The sequence below is a fragment of the Mesoplodon mirus genome (assembly GCF_964341445.2).
Source record: "Mesoplodon mirus genome assembly, chromosome: 7".
Taxonomy (NCBI): Eukaryota; Metazoa; Chordata; class Mammalia; order Artiodactyla; family Ziphiidae; genus Mesoplodon; species Mesoplodon mirus.
In genome coordinates, this window is record NC_138983.1 from 54,726,409 (window position 1) to 54,747,943 (window position 21,535).

The window sequence follows — 21,535 nt, forward strand, 5'->3', positions numbered from 1 at the left end:
CAAGGAACAGCAACAAGGGCAGTTGGGTGGGAACAGAGACAACTAGAAGAGTAGAAGGAGGTCACAGACGGCCATATCATGAAAGGCCTAGGAAACCAAAAGAACTTTGGCTTTTACTCTGAATGAAATGAGAAGCCACTGGAGGGTTTTGAGGGGAGGAATAACATGACCTCACTTTGATTTTAATAGGCTCTCGGTTGAGATCACACTAGAAAGAGTGAGTGGGCAGGCAGACCTGTTAGAAGTCTACTTCAACAAACTCAGGCAAGAGATGATAGTGGTTTGGAGGTAGTAAGAAGGGAAAAGATTATGGATACATTTTGGTAGTAAGAACCAAAAGTATTTGCTGAAAGATGGAATGTGGAATATAAAAGAGGACAATCCAGGATGATTCCAAGGTTTTTGGCCAAGGAAATAGAAGGATAGAGTTGTCATTTTCTGATAAAAGGACGAATACAGGAGGTAGATCAGAGCTGGAACATCAGAATCTCAATGCTGAATATATCAAGTTTAAGGTATCTACTAGACTCCAAATGGAAATGTAGAGTAGGCAACTGAATACAGGAGCATGAGTTCAGGGGGGAGCCTGAAGCTAAAGATATACATTTGTGAGTTGTTAGGGTGATAAGCGATATTTAAAACTATGAGACATTCATGAGATCACCAAATTGGATTATAAAGAGGTTGTCTTCTGATGTATTCAAAATAAGTGGTTGGTATTCCAGGAAAGGACAGGCGCTCACATTTCATGGGTGAGAAAATAACTGTGGCTGAAGAACAAACTTGATTTTACAAAACTTCCAAGTTTAAGAGGGAACCAGGATTAGAACCTAGCTCCTCATCCATTAACACAAAGCTTTGTTCTCTGGGAATGTAACAAATGGTGTTCAATTTGAACTACCTGAAAAATAGACCATCTCCTAAGAGCATTAAAAAAATGTCAAAAATCAAAAAAACTCACATGTAACTTCTTATGCTCTCCTGTGAATTCAGCTGAAATAAAAGAATAACTTAGAAATCAGCATTTCAAATATTCTTCTAATTAAAAAAAAAACTTCTGTTGAAACTGAGAAATGATGCCACTAGACAGGTGGTACAGGTGTCTTTGTAAGAAAAGCCCATAGGCCTTCCGTCGTGGTCATCCTACACCAAGGGCCACATAATGATCATGCACTGAATATTCATGTTTATCATCACAGGTCCAAGAACATAAGGTGGTATTAATTAGTTTACTAAGGAAAGAGCTTCCTGCTCCTCCTATGGTAGTTAAAAGTTACAGAGCATAACATGTGGGCCCAAAAAGAAGACATAATAGACTTCATTCAACCATGACATTTTGGAGCAGTAGGAAGCCTCAGAAGTCATCAGTCCTCTCATTTTAGAGATAAATTAGCTAACGGCACACAAGAGGAACTAAATGCCCTAGTCAAAGGGCTTGCCAGTTAGTGACAGACTAAATACCACTACTAGACACGGGACTTCCCTGTGGTCTGAAACCAACTATTCCCTGTGTTAACAATCATTTTATTGAAATAACTTCAAGAAACAGTCCATAATAACTTCTAAGCTCAAGAAATAAACAGAGCTAGAGAAGAAGACAAAAAAAAAAGGAACAAAAAAAAATCACTTTGCTTTCATCGTATCTCTTAGACAAGTTTTTTTTCCTTTTTTAATATTTTTATTTATTTATTTTGGCTGTGCAGGGTCTTAGTTGTGGCATGCGGGATCTTTGTTGGGGCATGCAGACTTCTTAATTGTGGCATGCATGCATGCAGGATCTAGTTCCCCAACCAGGGATCAAACCCGGGCCCTCTGCATTGGGAGAATGGAGTCTCACCCACTGGACCACCAGGGAAGTCCCCTCTTAGACAAGTTTTCAACATCATGGTCATCAACCAGTCCCATAACTACTCTTTTTGGAAACTACTATTACGCTTGTTAACATTACAATTCCAATAATAATTGCTATCATTTACCAAATACCTAAAATGTACCAAGTTCAATATTAGTAACTATTATCAGACATAACAATGGAGCAAGGACACAGAAGTTCTAACCAAGATAATAACCAAGAACTGATTATATAGAAACCTATCAAAAATGTTAAGTACTGTCATATATTACTAGTGATAAAACCAATTAGTAAGAAGCAGACCAAACGCATTAAGATCTGCAAAAATGCTTACATCCTTCGAACAAATAGTGACCAAACTTTCATTTTTCTTCTGGACACATAGGAAGACAACATTTCTCAGTCCCCTGTTCATCTAAAAAGGATGACACAACTGATATACAGCTAATGGAATGTCGTGGAATTCATGTGGACCATTTCCATTAAAAAAATCTCCCTCGGGGCTTCCCTGGTGGCGCAGTGGTTGAGAGTCCGCCTGCCGATGCAGGGAACACGGGTTCGGGCCCTGGTCTGGGAAGATCCCACATGCCGTGGAGTGGCTGGGCCCGTGAGCCATGGCCGCTGAGCCTGCGCGTCCGGAGCCTGTGCTCCGCAACGGGAGAGGCCACAACAGTGAGAGGCCCGCGTATCGAAAGAAAAAAAAAAAATCTCCTTCAAATAATCCCTTGCTTTTGTCATATAAGAAGCATCATTCCAAAATAGAAGGAGCCTGGATACCTGAGTCACCACTTAGAGGACAGCTGCCAAGCCAATGTCTGATCAAGAATACCTACATTAAAACAGATAGCTAGTGGAAAGCAGTCGAATAGCACAGGACATCAGCTCCGTGCTTTGTGACCACCTAGAGGAGTGGGATAGGGAGGGTGGGAGGGAGACGCAAGAGGGAGGAGATATGGGGATATATGTATACATATAGCTGATTCACTTTGTTATACAGCAGAAACTAACACAACACTGTAAAGCAATTATACTCCAATAAAGATGTTAAAACATAAATAAATTAGATAATATGTTTAAATGCTAATAAATAAATAAATATTTGTCTGCTTCTGCAAACCACATTATGCCTTCCAGTGAAAAGTGAAAAGCAAATAAATTGAAGAATTGATTATACTTGTGAAAAGCCTGCTTTCTAGCTATCGTTTGCTGCTCAAGAACTGGGAGACTTTAGATTTAAGTCTAAATTTCCTTACTTCTTAATAAATACTTATAATTATTATTGGAAAAAAAGCACCTACATTGAACTTAGTGTTTAAGAAATTTATTATGTCAAGTCACTGAGTGACTTGTGGTATTTGTTATAGTAGCTAGTGTTACTCGTTCAGATTAATACAATTGTTTTAAAAATATGCAATGGTTAGAATCAAAAGTAAGAATGAAATAAAACTATGTAAAAATGGCAGAATTTAGAGTCCTTTTTTTTACCCTTCGAAATTACTTTAATGTCATTTGTATATGAAGGGGGGGTTCTACTCTATATAATTTCTGATTAAATTTTTAAATTAGCATATACTGGTATTGAAATTTAAAAAAGAAAAAAGTTGTTAAACAACTACTGCTTTAATAACAATTTTTAAAAGTAATTAAAACCAAAAACATAAAATGTCATTTGAATTTTTCATCTTTGCCACAGGACAGAATTCAAATAAGTCCTTAGTACCTCTTTTTAAAATAATGCCATCTGGGACTTCCCTGGCGATCCAGTGGTTAAGACTCCGTGCTTCTAATGTAGGGGGCACGGGTTCGATTCCTGGTCGGGGAATTAAGATCCCACATGCCATGCAGCACGGCCAAAAAAAAGAAAAAAATTAAAATAATGCCACCTTTTATTAATATAAATAGACCTTTACTCACATGTTACCAAGTGTTACCACCTTATCTCAGCTGATCCTCATGAAAATCTGTCTTGCCTGACTTCTTAAGACCTCATTATCTCCACTTTACAAATGGGAAAAGTGAGGCTAAAAAAGCCATGATCTCTGTCCAAAAAACACATAGCTAGCATATAGCTACTTTAGTGTATAGTATACAGCTAGTATATACTTATATACTAGCTGAAATAGCTAGCACTAGTATCAATGTAGTTTCAATCCTAATCCAATATTCCTGTCCTTATACCATGGTTCCTCTCTTACAGCATCCAACACAGGTCAACTGATTATATCAAAGTACCTTTCATCCAATATGTATTCAAAAGATGCTTGTGATTTTGAATCAAATATCTGATGTACTCTTAGAATTATCACTTATGGAAGAATCCACATTTCAATGTGGAACTGAAATCAAAGAAACCATGCTATTCTTCTAAAAATGACCCCATATACACAAAGTAGTACAGATATGAGAAGATATGAACTAGGTCCATATTTTACCATAATACTAAAGGAATCAATTATATTTTAAAGAAAAGCGAATTAGTTCTGGATACTGGACTCAAATAACCTATTTTATTTACTTGTTTTCTTTAAGATTTTTTTGATGTGGACCATTTACAAAGTCTTTATTGAATTTGGTACAATATTGTTTCCATTTTATGTTTTGGTTTTTTGGCCGCGAAGCATGTGGGATCTTAGCTCACCCACCAGCGATCGAACCCACACCCCCAGCATTGGAAGGCAAAGTCTTAACTACTGGACTGCCAGGGAAGTCCCTCAAATAACCTTTTTTTTTTATAAATTAAAAAAATATTTTTTAAGTTTTAGTTATTTTATTTATTTATTTATTTTTTGGTTGAGCCAGGTCTTAGTTGTGGCTCGCCACCTCCTTGGTTGTGGCATGTGAACTCTTAGTTGTGGCATGCATGTGGGATCTAGTTCCCTGAACAGGGATCCAACCTGGGCCCCCTGCATTGGGAACACGGAGTCTTATCCACTGCACCACCAGGGAAGTCCCATCAAATAGCCTATTTTAAATGACAGCTACTGGAATACAGATATTAAACGTCAACATTCATAAGGGAATGATAAATTTATCAATGTAAGTCTTAGTTATCTGAAAGAACTATCCAAAAGACATGTTTCTTCAATATGTATAACAACTGCTCATGAAATATTTTCAGACAGCATGACAACTTAGCTTTCTAATAAGCAATACCAGCAAGAGGCACTGAGAATCATTTGTGTTACAGAAGAATAAAAATGAGATGCCACGATCTGTGGGTGGCAAGTCCAGATTCCCTTACCTTTATATACCTTTTCAGTGTTACACAAGTGAAGTGTGAAGTAGGTATCAAGGAGTTGATGGCCATTCCTATTAACAATGTTCCGGGCAGCAATGTTCCGAAGATGTCTAAGACGTCGCTGAAAAATAATAACAAAAAAAGAGGAATATTCAGCTTTTTCCTCCTATAAAGCTTTCTGAAAGTTACAATTCAAACATAAAATACAGTAAGTTGTCTCAGTCGTTTATTTGTTGAGCCAGCAACCTTAACCCAGTCTCTTATTTATGCCTCAGCATCTCTTCTGTCGAACAGGAACTATTCCTGCCCTATATCATTTACAAGGTTGTTGGGAGCATGAAATAACAGATATGAAACATTCTTGAAAAGCATATATGTTATATCAATGCTATATACCTGTAGAATAGCATTAGTATTTCCTGGAACATAAACTAAGTATAATAGTAATTTGCTTTTTTTCCCTTCGGAAGGATGCTGGTAGACATGCAAGGTCCACCTCATACCAACAGAAAATCAGCCATTATTACATACATACACCTCTGTTGCTAGCTCAGTCTGACGCCAGATCATCTATTACAACCAGGAAAAGAAGCCGAAGCCAAAAAACAAAAGCAATAACTCACTGTTCACTCCATCCAGCCAGTAACCAACCCAACTGTTGTCAGCTTAAATTCTCACTTGACCAGCAGTTAACCAGCCCCTATTTCCTAATCAGGCCTCCTTCCCAACAATTTCTCCAACTAGGATGCATGAATTACTTGGAGTCACAAGTGTTGGAAAGGCAAAGCTCCATAAGCAACAGTAGAAATCAACAAAAATATAAGATAACTTAAGGGATAGCCAAATCATCTCATATCAAAAAGAGGAAAAGTTGGCAATGCTGAAGTCTAAGCACAACAGATTCATTCTCAAAAGCTAGTTCCCTGTGTCAGATCATTATTTTCAGAGACTTAAAAATAGAAACCACGGGCTCAGTTTTAAAATATGCTTAAAGCTCTCCCTTCAGGCTGAAAGCCCACTTTGCTAAGTTCATCTTCAATTACATGTGCAGTCAGCCAGAAAAGTTCAGTTCTTCCCTTCCATGCACATACCAACCCAATCCTTTCTCCCAATCTAGATATTAAGATTCTTTGACAGAGAAGGTTATTGTCTAATAAATTTGTTTAATACGAAAAGCCCCAAATGTACTTACAAAAAGTTCCTAGGGCTTACTCTAAAAGACTTATATTTCTATAATCTGCCAAAGGTTTCCATTTCACACCCTGGATTACAGCAACTATTTCCTTCTACTATATATTATTCATCAACCTTCTCAGTCAAGATTTTAAATTGACAGGAACTATTAATTGCCTATACACAACAATCACATCTATTCTGCCGTAAGATTCCAATCTTGGTCCTCTATTCAAAAACCTGAAAACATTACCCAAAGCCTCCAGCATAAAGTACAAACTTCCCATTATTCCTTTCAAAGCCTTGTGCAATCCGACCTCTCCATAACCTATCCTTACTGCCCACTAGATCTTCCACATACCCAACCCCTTAGTCACACATGACTGCTTAAGGTTCCATGAAAAAGATCATGCATGGTCCTAGCTCCATGCTTTTGCTAATGCTAGCCCCTTAATCTAGAATACTACTCTCTTTAAGGAAATCCATTTATGCTTCAAAGTTAAGGAGAGAAGATTCCTCCATCCTGATTCTCTAACTGAACTGTTTCTTTTTAATGCAATTAAAAAGAAACACTGGGAGGTTAAACCAGAAACGCAGAAAAATTACTACCTATGGGGTTGAGAACAGGTTGGAGGGAATAGAGATAAAAGCAAGACTTCCCTGATACTTATTTATGTGGTTTTAACTTCTGTACCATAAGAATGATTTACATAATCAAAAAATAAAGTTAAATAAATAAGAAAAAGTTTAAATCAACCAAACCTAGTCCAAAATACAATAGCAATACCAAAAATTACCACCAGCCTTAGGCTATATCACCCACCTTTGCCTGAAATATTACCCTATGATCCAAGGAAATATTAAAGAAATCAAGGTGACCTAAAGGATCCTCTCTGGTTCTCAGTTCCCCAGAACATCTATACTTGAACAAAACAATGTATAATCATATCTAATATAGAATTACGGATAGTTCCAGATATTTGTCAATCTTCCCCAACTAGACTATAAGTTCTATAAAGGAGAGACTTTATTTTATTTACTGTTGTATCTCCAGCATCTAGATGAGTACCTAGCAAATAGCAGGAACACAATAAATGGTTTTTGACTGAATTAATATACGTCCAGTGAATTAACCCAGTCAAGAAGGCCTTGGTATGACCTAGGCCTTGCAATGAACCTGAGTGGCCTGGAACCCTTAGTGGATTCTGACGCCCACCCACGAGATGGTGGGAGTATAGAGAGCACTTCACACCTAAGAATGGACCTCAGAACTGAAAGGGGGCTCAAATCTTAGCAGTGCTTCTGGACTACAACAAATCCTCAGCACTCATCTACCTTTAACTGCTCCAGGGTATACAATCTAGCGGTAGTTCGTGGCCTGGTGGCACCACCTAGCATAAATACACTGCTTTAGACCTTGTCTAAACAGAAATTAAATATCAGATTATCTCTTCAATGGCCCATCTAAAGATAGTTAAATTCAAATCTGTCTTATTATCTAAACTGACTGAATTATCTTAGAAAAGTAAAAATACTGAGTAATTAAAATTTACACAGACTTTGGAATTACTCTTTTTTTTTTTTTTTTGGCGGTACGCGGGCCTCTCACTGTTGTGGCCTCTCCCGTTGCGGAGCACAGGCTCCGGATGCGCAGGCTCAGCGGCCATGGCTCACAGGCCCAGCCGCTCCGCGGCATGTGGGATCCTCCCGGACCGGGGCACGAACCCGTGTCCCCTGCATCGGCAGGCGGACTCTCAACCACTGCGCCACCAGGGAAGCCCTGGAATTACTTAAGATAATTAAGATAACATTCCATGCAGCTTCTTTACCAGCCAATCTCCTTATACTTTCTCAAAGCTCTAAGCTTTCACAGTTATAAAAAGCTCTTTGCATATCTTTCTACAGCAGTAGCTTTAGGCATCCAAGTTGTGCTCTAAAAACACCTATCTCCAAAACTAAAGCTGAATAGATTTTAATTTTTAAGTTGGAATTAACATGGCTTTAATGTCTTTGAAACACTGCCTATAAAACATTCTATATAAAGGTTAAAAACGTTCACTAACAAATAAAATTAAATCTTCTTACTCAGCTTTGATTTGGAGGATTGATAGATGTAGCTAGAGCACAACTCTGCTACCTGCAATGTTGGCAGTGGGTAAAAGACCAGTAGGATCCTAAATCCCTTAACTTTTTTCTTTTACAAATCTCTCAAGTATAAATTCTAAAACAAGACTTAACTGCCATATGTTGTAGATCTGAAACATTTGCTTAAGTAAAAAAGTAAGCATTACTCATTAGTATGATTGTAAACTGGTGCCTCTAAAGAATCTAAAATGGTTGGTTTTTCTTGTTAACAGTACTAATGCTCTTAGAAAACTGCTTTAAAACATAACAGTAGATTAAATAATTTTTTGCTTTGCTTTTATTTGTTTTGTTTTGTTTTGCCCTGCCCAGCACCTATTTGGTTTAAGAAACAAAAAACAAAAACAAACAAACAAACAAACAAAAAACCCCTCAGATATTCCTTTGTAGAACCACTCTCCTCTGCTATCAATCTATATAATACTTCCTGTAGAATTAACTCCACCTCCAACTCCAAGGAGGGTCGCGTGACTCAGATCAGGCCAATCAGCACATTCCATCCCCCTGCCCATAACACATGATTAGGATCCTGGAAAACCCAGAAATTAAATTGTTGAGAGGTTTTTTTCCCCCTACTGGCCAAGAACCTGGAAAGGACATGGGACTAGAGATGCTGGCAGTCATCTTTCCACCACAGTGAAATGAAAACAGCAAGTAAGACAGCAGAGTGCAGGGATGTGGAGCAAGACAGAGGTAAGGGATTAAGAGATACAAACTACTATGCATAAAATAGATAAGCAACAAGGATATAGTGTAGAGCACAGGGAATTATAGCCATTATAGCTATTAATGGAGTGTAATCTGTAAAAATACTGAATCACTGTGCTGTACACCTGAAATTGATATTGTAAATCAACTATACTTCAATTAAAAAAATAAAAGTAAAAAAGTCCTGGCAACAGAATTTGTCTCTGGATCAAACCATACCTAAAATGAGAACTACTGTATAATGACATATCCAGTCCCTATAAAACTAACAAAGATTACAACAAGAGAGAAGACTTACATCATAACTGTTTATCAAGAATTTATCCCGGGGCTTCCCTAGTGGCACAGTGGTTAAGAATCCGCCTGCCAATGCAGGGGACACGGGTTTGATCCCTGATCCAGGAAGATCCCACATGCTGCAGAGCAACTAAGCCCGTGCACCACAACTACTGAGCCTGCGCTCTAGAGTCTGCGAGCCACAACTATTGAGCCCACGCACTGCAACTACTGAAGCCCGAGCACCTAGAGACCATGCTCCACAACAAGAGAAGCCACCGCAATGAGAAGTCCACGCACCACAATAAAGAGTAGCCCCCGCTCGCCACAACTAGAGAAAGCCCGTGTGCAGCAAGGAAGACCCAACGCAGTCAAAAATAAAATAAATTTTAGGGGCTTCCCTGGTGGCGCAGTGGTTGAGAGCCCACCTGCCGATGCAGGGGACACAGGTTTGTGCCCCGGTCTGGGAAGATCCCACATGCCGCGGAGCGGCTGGGCCCATGAGCCGTGGCCGCTGAGCCTGCGCGTTCGGAGCCTGTGCTCCGCAACAGGAGAGGCCACAACGGTGAGAGGCCCACGTACCGCAAAAATAATAATAATAATAATAAAATAAAATAAAATAAATTTTAAAAATTAATTAATTAATTAAAAAAATAATTTATCCCATTAACAGGTTAGTAGATGAAGAGAACATTCTAATTTAGAGGCAAAGTACAAAGAAATGTTTTATTTTGTTAAATATCTCCATATTTTAGAAAATGGTAATTTTGGTGGGTCACTCCATTTTTGTTGATATAATTTTGAACTTAACCTTGGTGGACAGCAAGTCAAAACACACCCCAGAACTAAAAGAAAACCAAAGCAATTTTCAGTAGTAAGGTGCACCATTGGTGTTCTATGTTCCTCCCAAATATTACCTTTCCCTGGCTGGTATCTAAAACTTCCTGGTTTCTGAGGTATAATAATGACCAAAGAGAAATGTGGTGTCCTTGATCTTGTTCCTCGTCACTGCTGGAGAGTGACTCAGGGAGGCTGATGGTCAACAGAAGGAGGAAGAAATGGCTATCATGCACCCTCCTTCCCTGTACCCCTTGCTTAAAAAACAAGAGTAACTGTGTTTCTTAAATATAATGACTCCACAAATCCCCACCATCACCAAACTAAGCTATAATCCCACGCACCTTTTATGACTCCCAAGACCACGGTGACGTATCTTCTAAACAAATTTTGAGTCTAATTTGCTTAGTCTACAAGAGCTATTACAAATCAATAATATAATCAATAATCTATAGTCCGATAGAAAGGGGGGCAAAGGATACAAAAAGGCAGCCACCGAAAAAGAACTGGAAATGGTCAATAACCATATGAAAAGATGTATAATCCCACTCATAAAGATATGCACACCAAAACAAATGTTCCAGCTTGTGGAGACTGTAGTTTCCAAAGAATGGCCGCGCCGATACATCACATCCCACGTGCTCTCTTACAATGTATTGCTGCCACTCCTCCTTGACGAAGTGGCGTCTATGTTCCCTCTCCCTTAAATGAGGGCAGGCCTGTGACTATGGAAGAAATAATGCCATGTGACTTCTGAAGCTAAATCATAAAATTACCTGGTCCTCTTTACAGGATGCTCTTCCTCAGAATCCAGTCACCCCACTGTGAGGATGCCAAGCAGCCAAGTGGAAAAGACTTTGCAGGTGTTCTCCTCAGCCCCAGCTGAGAGATCCCAGCTATAACCAGACACGCAAGTGACCATTTCAGTACCCAGCCTTTGAGACGCCAGAAATGACATCAAGTAAAGCACAGACAAGTTGTTCCCACCAAGCCCGAACCAAACTGCATATTCATGAGCAAAATAAATGATGATGTTTTAAGCCACTAAATTTTTTGTTTGTTACTCAGCAATAGAAAACAAAGAGATCTATCTGATTGGTTTAACCAAACCATTTCAGTCTCTGTCAGGGTTGATGCTAGTAAGGAAAATAATGTTGGGGAAAATATAAAATGGTCCATTTTGGAAGGACAGTGATTTATCAACAATTACCAAATTTTAAACTGCACATAATATTTGACCAAGAAATTCCACAAATCACAAAAATGTGTGCAAATATGGGCTATACAAGCAAAAACCGAATAACCACTCAAACTGTGGTATATTCACACAATGGAAAATTGCATAACCCTTACAAAAACAAGGTGCTAACATGAAACACAAACAAAAGAACAAGAAATTTTAAATGTCCACATAAATAAATACTACTATAGGGGCTTCCCTGGTGGCGCAGTGGTTGAGAGTCCGCCTGCCGATGCAGGGGACACGGGTTCGTGCCCCGGTCTGGGAAGATCCCACATGCCGCGGAGCAGCTGGGCCCATGAGCCATGGCTGCTGAGCCTGCGCGTCCGGAGCCTGTGCTCCGCAACGGGAGAGGTCGCAACAGTGAGAGGCCCGTGTACCGCAAAAAAAAAAAAAAAAAAGATCCATCCTATTTACCTAAAAGGAGGTAGAGCGAAACTTAGTTCCTCTTCCACTGGACACCCCTGCTCCAAGACTAGGTCTCTACTGACAAGTAAAAAAAAAAAAAAAAATACTACTATATACCCTGAATGATATAGATCATGGGTTGGTCAACTTGTTCTAAAAGGAACAGAAAGTAAATATTTCAAGATTTTCAGGGTGCATCCTGTCTCCGCAAATTCTTTGGGTTTTTGTTTGCTTGTCTGTAATCCTTTAACGATGTCAAAACCTTTCTTATTTCATCAGTTGTTATAAAAAACCAGTGACCGCTGGCCACAGTTTGCTGACCCCTAATGTAGATACTCACTGAGTTATGAGAAGTTTTAAAGTAGCATTTGATTTGGAAATGTAGTCAAACTTGTTCTGAATACCGTTCCCTTTCCTATTTTCAGTTCAGTTTTTTTTCAGGTCAGGCATTTATTCTCAGCCTGGGGCCAGGCTAACTGGCATGGAAGAATTAAGGCCCAGGTTAAGTCAGATTACTGCTACTTTGGTACACTTTTTTGAGGGACAACAAAAGCAAACCTGGGAGAAAACTAGTTTTCCACATTTCCACGGAAGGTAAAAATGTTGAATTACCAAATCAAGAATTTAAGCTTGATAAATTAGGTCAGTCTTTTTAAAAAATACAAAAGCCCCTTCTATATTATAGCAGTCTCAATCACCTAACTATTTTTTCTAATCTCTCGATCCCAGCTGAAAGACTCACTGTGAAAACTTTTGAAGAACACAGAAATGCTTTAAAACTAGATGCTGCTGGATAGAAAGCAGATGGTGCCAACACCCAATGTTACAGATTTAAACAAACAAACCACCAACTCTGATCTCTCATAAAAACTTTATAGCCCCTGTTCCTAACTGAGAACTTTCTCTGACACAAATTACACAACCTTGGAACCAAAGCGCTTATTTTGACATTAACTCTCCTCTCACTCAAGTTCAAATAAGTCCTAGAATTTAATTCAGTCATTTACTATGCACTAACAGGCTTCTCCACAAGACAAGACAAAATTATCTATGTCTCTGAACTTCCTACATTTCTTATACATTTTGGCTCTGGGTTTTTTTGTTTTTTTGTTTTAATCTCTACCCCATTCACCCCAATCTTGGTAGGAAGTCCAAACTTGTCCTTTTTCTCCCATGTTTCCTCTGGGCAGTGCTGCTCTAAGAAACAGGCCTTTGTAGTGACAGATCTAGTATTGTTCTCCATGTATGTCTCTCTCATCCTCCCTCTCTCATTCCCCTTTCTTCTATTTTACTTGCTGTTATTTCCTTTACAGACTCTGCTAGGAACTGTGGGGATACAAACATGACATTCCCTAGTTTCAGAGTATGTAATCTTTCTAAAGAACCGGAGTTTGGGCACATGAAAAAGCCAGTTTGAGGTAAAAGTATCCAACATATACTTTCAAAGACCGTTTAATTAAAAAACTGTTATTTTAGAAATGTAAGACAGAAGAAAGACACAGAATTACACAGGATGACCTGGAGGATAAAAACTGCAAGACAGAAGACAGCTTCAATGGTCCAAGTGTTAAAAGTAGTATCGTGCCTGTAATTTGCTGCAAAATAATTGGGGTGAGGGAGGGAGGACAAGTATTGTTAGTTAGGTATATAGATAAAATAAGATGTGAAGTGATGAAGTGATAGTTACCTATCACATGAAGTGATAGTTACTGATAGTTATTACCAATAACAGGTAATAGGTACCTGGGAGTTTATTACATCCCACCCTGTATGTATGCATTTCAATACAGGTTTACATATAAAATATATATTATATTTCTTTATTCATTGAAATTTCCATAATAAAAAAAGTTTTAAAGTAATATCAATAAGAACAGAAAGAAAGGATAAGACTATATAAGAGCACAAAGACAAAAATGGGCTTAATGGGGAGACTAACCAGATAATGGATATGGTTGAGGACAAAGAGAAGATTGATAAAAGAAATAAAGGAGTTAAAGGACCTCTAGAGATATACGAACTAATCAATAAAGGTGTTAGGGCAATAGAGTAGCCATCAGGAAAGGGAAAGGGAAGGAAAGAAAAGAAATATGTATATATACAAGAAACATAGCCTATACCTTATATCAAATCCCAGATGGTTTAAAAATATTCAAATGTAAATAATTAAAGCATAAAAGTATCAAAAGAAACCATGAAGAATTATTTTATAACCTCAAAGGTCTAAGAATGACATAAAACTCTGAAGCTATAAAAAGAAAAAAAAAATCAATAAAATTTACTATATAAAATGTTTTTAAATTATGCATGACAAAAACTAGCATATGCAAAATCAAAGGAAAAAAAACCTAACAAAAAGATTTTAATTCATATAACAAAGACAATTTCACTAAAACATAAAGAGTTCATATGGGAATTCCCTGGTGGTCCGTGGTTAGGACTCGGCGCTTTCACCGTCAGGAGCCTGGGTTCAATCCCTGGTCGGGGAACTAAGATCCCGCAAGCCGTGAGGTGCAGCCAAAAATCAAATAAAGAGTTCATAGAACAAAAAGTCCAACCACCCAACAGAAAAACCGACAAAGAATATTAACAGATTAATTCACAGAAAATACAAATAGCACTTAAACAAGAAAAGATTCTCAACCTCACTCATAAGAGAAATGCAACTTAAAACTACACTAAAATTGGCACAGATCACAAAGTCTGATAACATATTCAGAGGCAGGCAGTGGCAAAACAGACACTTCCCTGAAAAAAGTATAACTGGTAAAACCTCTAAGATGGCAATCTGGCAATTCCTACCACAATTACAAATGCATAGATTCTTTGACCCAGGAATTCCACTTCTGCATTTGTGTTATAACCTTTGAATTGTGATCCACATGAATATATTACCTATCTTTTAAAATAAAACTAAATTTATATCTTTAAAAAAACAGAGATGGCAACCAACCCTTAAGCCCAGGTATCTGTGATAGTCATTACCAGAAGCAGTGTGACATAGTGGTAAGAGAGTCAATAATCCTGAAATCGAGGGTGGTTCTAACCACTCACTAGTGGGCAAACCACTCAGTCTCTCTGAGCCTGTTTTCCTTTCCATAAAACAGAGATATTTCCTGCATGCTTACCTCTGTGGGTTATTTTAAGGATCAAATGAAATAATGAATATAAAAGCTCTCTGAAAAACTGTAAAGTATTTTACAAATATGAAGTATTAACAGAAATAGGGATGTCAAGAAAGGGATGTGGTTAGTGTAAAATGACGAATTGGTTTAGGCGTTTCTAATCTGAAGTAAAGAGACAGATTTAGAATTCATCTATCTAAATAGAGGTAATAAAGTCACAAGAGTATAACAGATCTCCAAAGGACAAACATTCAATAAATAGAATTATAGAATTACAGAACTGAAAAGGATCTTGAAAGTCATCTAAGCCTTTGCTACTCAGTATCACCTGGGAACCTGTTGGAAATGCAGATTCTCAGGTCCCACTACAGACCTTACTCAATCAGAATCTACATTTTAACAAGATCCCCAGGTAATCTGTATGTACATTTTGAGTTTAATAAGCACTAGTCTAAGCCACTTTACTCATTTTTTAGATAATAAAATTGAGGTCCTAAGTAAATGGACCTACCCATGTTTACACTGTTTGTAAGTAGCAAAATCAAGGTTTGCACCCAGGCCTAATCTCCTAGGCTATGTGTACATGTGTGCATGTACACCATGTATTTGCTTCCCAGATACCCTGTTTCAAAACCTTTGAGACATCTTTGCCTGGCAGATGTCCCATGCCCCTACTCCCATTTCTAATCAGCCACCCAGCCCATCAATTCTTTCTTTACAGTTATCTCTGGCATATGTTTCTTCCTTTCCACACTGTTCATTCATTTCCCTAAAGCTATTGTTGTTTATACTGTAAAAAACCAGCTTTCTTCTCTTATACACATATCAACTTCCTCTTCTGCAAACAAGAGCTCACAAATAGTAATCTCTATACAATTCCTTAAACAAGTACAAGTCTTTATGCATTTGGCTGCGTGGGGGGTGGGGATGGGGGCCCGCTAAGCCGCATGGCATTGCTGGATCTCAGTTCCTGACCAAGGATTGAATCCGTGCCCCCTGCAGCAGAAGCGCAGAGTCCTAACCACTGGACCACCAGGATATTCCCCATTATGCATTAAATGTTAACACACTGATTTCAGAGAGACTCTATTTTTAAAACCTACCAAGATCAGCAAAATTAGAATCTTTGTGTCTTCATTTCCATTATTTCTTTCCCATTACCCCCCGCTTCTCTTTGCCCCAGAATAACCCAGGTTGCCTTTATCTAATAAGGTCCTCCCACTACAATCAAGCTTTACTAAATAAATCCAAAGGCCCTAAATCTACTTTCCAGTACCATCTTCAATCCCAATCTGTCTCAATAAGCTCGCAACATTCACAAACATCCTCATGTCTTCATAATTCTCTCCTATACATTGTACCCTAACAAACCAAAGTATTTCAACATTTCTGGAGTACCCACGATGTGCCAGGAACTACACAATGAAATGGAAGACTAAATACCTCTGACTACCTCTCCTACATAAATTCAATAAAATTAGCAGCCCTGGTCTCTGACCCATTTCCACATCTGCACCAAGAAGTTTTGACTTTTTTAACAGCCAGTAATATGGGACTTTTATAGATGCTCAGCCACGAAAAGAAATAGATGAAGAGGCAGATTAAGCCACCCACGACATGAGGACTAACTCCTGTGCAACAGCCAGTACACTGCAGCACTAGGGTAAACAGTAGAGACTCCCAGCTACAAACTGAGTTCAATTAAATCAACCTGAGAAAAAACAAAGGGCATGTGCTTCAGAACAAAATCAGATTGTGAGCTATTTATTCCAGTTATACCAAACATTGGTTTTGTGTTGTGGTATAAACTTAGCCAACTTAGGTTTGAGTCCCAGCTCTGCTATTTCCCTTGGGTATGTAACTAATCTCTCTAAACTTCAGACACCTCATCTGTAAAATGGAACTAATAACAGCTTCTACCTCATAGAGTTGCAATGAATGAAGAGTAAAGGGAAGAACTGCAAAGCACTTAGACACAGTGCTAGCGCATAAGGTAGTTCAATAATGTAACAATTATTACCCTACAGGTTGCCGCCTCAGCTTTTAGTGGTCAGTTTACCTGTAGGTTCAAAATCTATCCACCTAACCCGAGCTATACAGGTTTGTGAAGGTAGAAACAGAGGTGAAATTGGAAAACTGTGCTTTAAATCCAAGCAAACAGACTAAGATAGTGGGAAAAGCTCCGAATTTAGAACCAAAATAGCTGGGTATTCATTGTTCTTTTCTGGGCCTTGATTCTCTCACCTGTTAAGTGGGGGAGATGGTTCTAACTACTGTGGCTAAAAATACTATGAGAATGGTTTTAAAGACGTTAGCTACTAAAAACACAAGGCAGCATGACAAAAGATAAAAGGGTACGAGTGGAAAATTCATTCATGAATAAATTTTAAAGGATATTTCTGCAGTAGTGTGTGAAAATGAGCCATGAATCTTGACTGGAGGAAAATATGACAGCAAATGGTAATCACAAAGTTGGACTAAAATGAGTATCTACAATTAAGCAGACAAATGTCAAATCATTCCTCATGACCCAACTCAGAATCTCCACTTTTGAGACATCTTTCCTGACCACCCTGCCCCATCCACTACCCTAAACCAAGATGACAATTTCTCCCCTCTGTGCCATGACTATGCTATATACATGCCACCAACACAGTACTTACCACAATCATACTCACAATCATGCTTTATCAACTATGTTAATATGGCTGTGTAACCCCAAAAGAGGGGTGAGCCTTAAATAAAGAAACCAAGTTTCATTCCTCTTTTTACCCATAGCACTTAGCACCTGACACAAAGTAGATACTCAGTAAGTGTTTGATGGATGAACCAATGAGTAAACCATGGACAAGACTAGATAATTCACAGTGCCATAAGACAGTAGCCTTATGTATATGTTATATTTAACATATACACTAAAGTTATATTTTAGATATACCTCTTAATAGCACTTCTATTTTGTCACCACTCTCAGCCTTTCTGTAGCCTCCAGTGACTATAAACTCCTTAAGAACCAAAACCATCTATTTATCCCAAGCGCAGCCACACAGATATTCAATAATGTTTGCTGAAGGAATAAAGGAATGATGAATGAATGACTATCTCACACTGCCTCACAGCTTAGGCCTCAGTCTCCCCTTATTTAGAAACTTCATCAGCAGCCTTCTCCCCACCACCTTCTCAATGACTCTTCTCACCACCAGTCTCTCCTCAAAACTATCCTCCTACTCTCAAAGTACAATGCCAAGGGCAGACTGGTAAATGTGGAGGGAGTGTTAAGAGCTTGGAAATCATAATTTTACCACAATGATAGCCAAGATTACCTCAGACAAAAATCATCAATGGGGACTTCCCTCGTAGTCCAGTGGCTCAGACTCCACACTCCCAATGCAGGGGCCCAGGTTCATCCCTGGTTGGGGAACTAGATCCCACACGCTGCAACTAAGTGTTCGTATGACGCAACTAAAGATCCCGTGTGCCACAACTAAGATCCAGTGCAGTCAAATAAATAATTTTTAAAAAAATCATCAATGGATGATAAATCTGGGGCGGGGGCGTGGGTGGGGGGAAGCAGGATATATGCATGATCTCAAAGTGTCTCCCTACAGACTGTTTATTAGTTAGTTTCAAGGGCAGACACACACAGAGTTATATAGTTGAGAAATCAGATAATATCTTGACCGGGTGACCAAAATAAACATCACCAGTAAGGGACAAATGGAAATCATGTGCCTCCAGAAGTGATACCCTATGAAGGACGCATCACCACACATGAAATTCCAATTGAAGGGACTTCCCTGGTGGTCTGGTGGTTCAGACTCCAAGCTTCCAATGCAGGGGGTGCGGGTTCAACCCCTGGTTGGGAACTAAAATCCCATATGCCATGCAGCATGGCCAAAAAAATGAAAAAAAAGAAAAAGAAATTCCAATTGAGAGAATGCATAATCTGAATCTAATCATGAGGAAACATCAGGTAAACAGAAAATGAAGAATAGTCTGTTTTAAAAAGGGAGGAAGGGGTCTATCTGTATAATGACACTGACCTTAAAAAAAGAGACAAAGAAAAGCTGCAGAAATGTTCTACCTTAAAGAAGAGATAAAACCACTAAATGCAATACCTGACTCTAGAATGGATCATGAACTGGAGAAAGAAATGTTCTATAAAGGACATTATGGGATCAACTGACAGATTATGAACCACAGATTAGATAAAAGCATTATATCAATGTTAATTTACTGAAACTGATAACTATACTGCAGATATAAAAGAAAACATACCTCTTCTAGGAAATACATACTCAAGTATTTAAGGATAAAAGGTCAGGATGTATGTAACTTAACTTCAAATGATTCACACACACACAAAACTTATCTGTATAGACCCAGGAAGAGATAGCTTGCAAATGACAAGGCAAATGGAATGTTAACAATAGATGACTCTGGGTAAAGGGTATAAAGGTATTCTTGTACAAGTTTTATTTTTGCAATTTTTCAATAAGCTTGTAATTCTTTCTAAACAAAAAGTTTAAAAAAGAAAAGAAAAACAAGTACTAGCTTGTACTAGCAATAAGACAAGAAAAGGTATAAAAGGTATAGAGATTGAGAAGGAAGAAATAAAACTGTCTTTGTTCAACAGATGACATGATCATCTATGTAGAAAATCTGAGAAAATCAACCACAAACTCCTGGAACTAAGCAATTATCGCAAGGTTGCAGGGTACGAGGTAAATTTACAAAAGCCAATTGCTTTCCTATATACCAGCAATGAACAAAGGGAATTTGCATTTAAAAACATAATATCATTTACATTATACTCCCCCAAAATGAAATACTTAGGTATAAATATGAACAAGATCTACATGAGGAAAACTATACAACTCTAACGAAAGATATCAAAGAAGAACTAAATAAATGGAGAAAATCCATATTCATGGATAGGAAGATGCAATATTGTTAAGATGTCAATTCTTTCCAACTTAATCTATAGATTCAGTGCAATCCCTATCAAAATTCCAGGAAGCTATTCTGTGGATACTGACAAACTGAACAAACAAGTAAATCAAAGGAACAGAATAGAGAGCTCAGAAACTTATACCACATAAGTACAGTCAACTGATCTTTGACAGAGGAGCAAAGGCAATACTACACACCTATTAAAATAGCCAAAATCCAGAACACTGACCACACCAAATGCTAACAAGGATGTGGAGCAATTTTCATTCATGTCTGGTGGGGAGGAAGTTGTAGATGTAGCGCAAGGTGTAGGTGTAGAGCAAAGGTAGTCTTTCAACAAATGGTGCTGGAACAACTGGACCTCCACACACAAAAAATGAATCTAGACACAGACCTTACCCTTTCACAAACACCAACTCAAAATGGACCACAGACCTAAATGTAAAAATGCGAAACTATAAAATTCACAGAAGAAATCTAGGTGACCTTGGGAATGGCAACTACTTTTTAGATACAACAGCAAACACTCTCTCCATGAAAGAAATAATTGATAAACTAGACTTCATTAAAATTTAAAACTTCTGCTCTCTGAAAGACAATGTCAAGAGAATGAGAAAACAAGCCATGGGGAAAAATATATGCAAAAAACACATCTAACAAAGGACTGTTACCTAAAATATACAAAGTACTCTTAACTCAACAATAAAAAAAAAAAAACCTGATTGAAAAATGGGCCAAAGACCTTAACAGACACCTCACCAAAAGATATACAGACAGCAAATAAGCATATGAAAAGATGTTCCACATCATTTTTCATTAGGGAAATGCAAACTAAAACAAACAAGATACCACTACACACCTATTAAAATAGCCAAAATCCAGAATACTGACCACACCAAATGCTAACAAGGATGTGGAACAATTTTCATCCATGGCTAGTGGGGAGGGAGCTGTAGATGTAGCGCAGGGTATAGGTGTAGCGCAAGGGATTTTTAGGGCAGCGACACTACTCTGCATGATACTATATTGGTGAACACATGTCATTAAACATATGTTCAAAACCACAGAATGTAAAACACCAAGAGTAAACCCTAATGTAAACTGTGAACTTTGGCTGATGATGATGTGTCAATGTAGTTCATCAACTGTAACAACGTATGACTGTGGTGTGGGGTGCTGCTAATGGGGGAGGCTATGTACGTACAGGGGCAGAAAGTACTTGGAAAATCTCTGTACCTTCTGCTCAATTTTGCTATGAACTTAAAATTGCTCTAAAAAATAAAGTCTATTAAAAAAAAAAAGACAGTCCTCCCCTCTACCTCCAGGATAATGACCAAATTCCAAAGCATGGCACACATGGCCCTCCATAATCTAATCCCGAACTATACCTCTCCAGCTCGTTTGTTTCCACCATCCTCCTCCAAGCTCCTTAAAACTCCAGCCTCACATAATTATCTGCCATTTGCTTTTACACCTACTTACCTTTTTGCTCAAGCTGGTCACTCTGCTAGAATGCTATTCCTTCTCTTTCCCACCTCAGCATTTAGTTCAACCCATCTCTTATATTACACTAAAATGGTCTG

At 38.3% G+C, this 21,535-nt stretch overlaps 1 protein-coding gene across 3 annotated transcripts in view; it reads right to left on the bottom strand.

Annotated features, from left to right (window-relative positions):
• UVRAG (UV radiation resistance associated) overlaps window positions 1–21,535 on the bottom strand; it is a 315,157-nt gene that overhangs the window by 283,222 nt on the left and 10,400 nt on the right. For 2 of the 3 annotated variants that reach the window (XM_082628358.1, XM_082628359.1), the window contains exon 2: window positions 5,094–5,211. In XM_082628358.1, the coding sequence (XP_082484484.1) occupies window positions 5,094–5,211 (118 nt within the window). Of the gene's footprint in view, window positions 1–3,572; window positions 3,663–5,093; window positions 5,212–21,535 lie in introns of all 3 variants that reach the window. The other variant, XM_082628357.1, reaches the window with a different exon arrangement.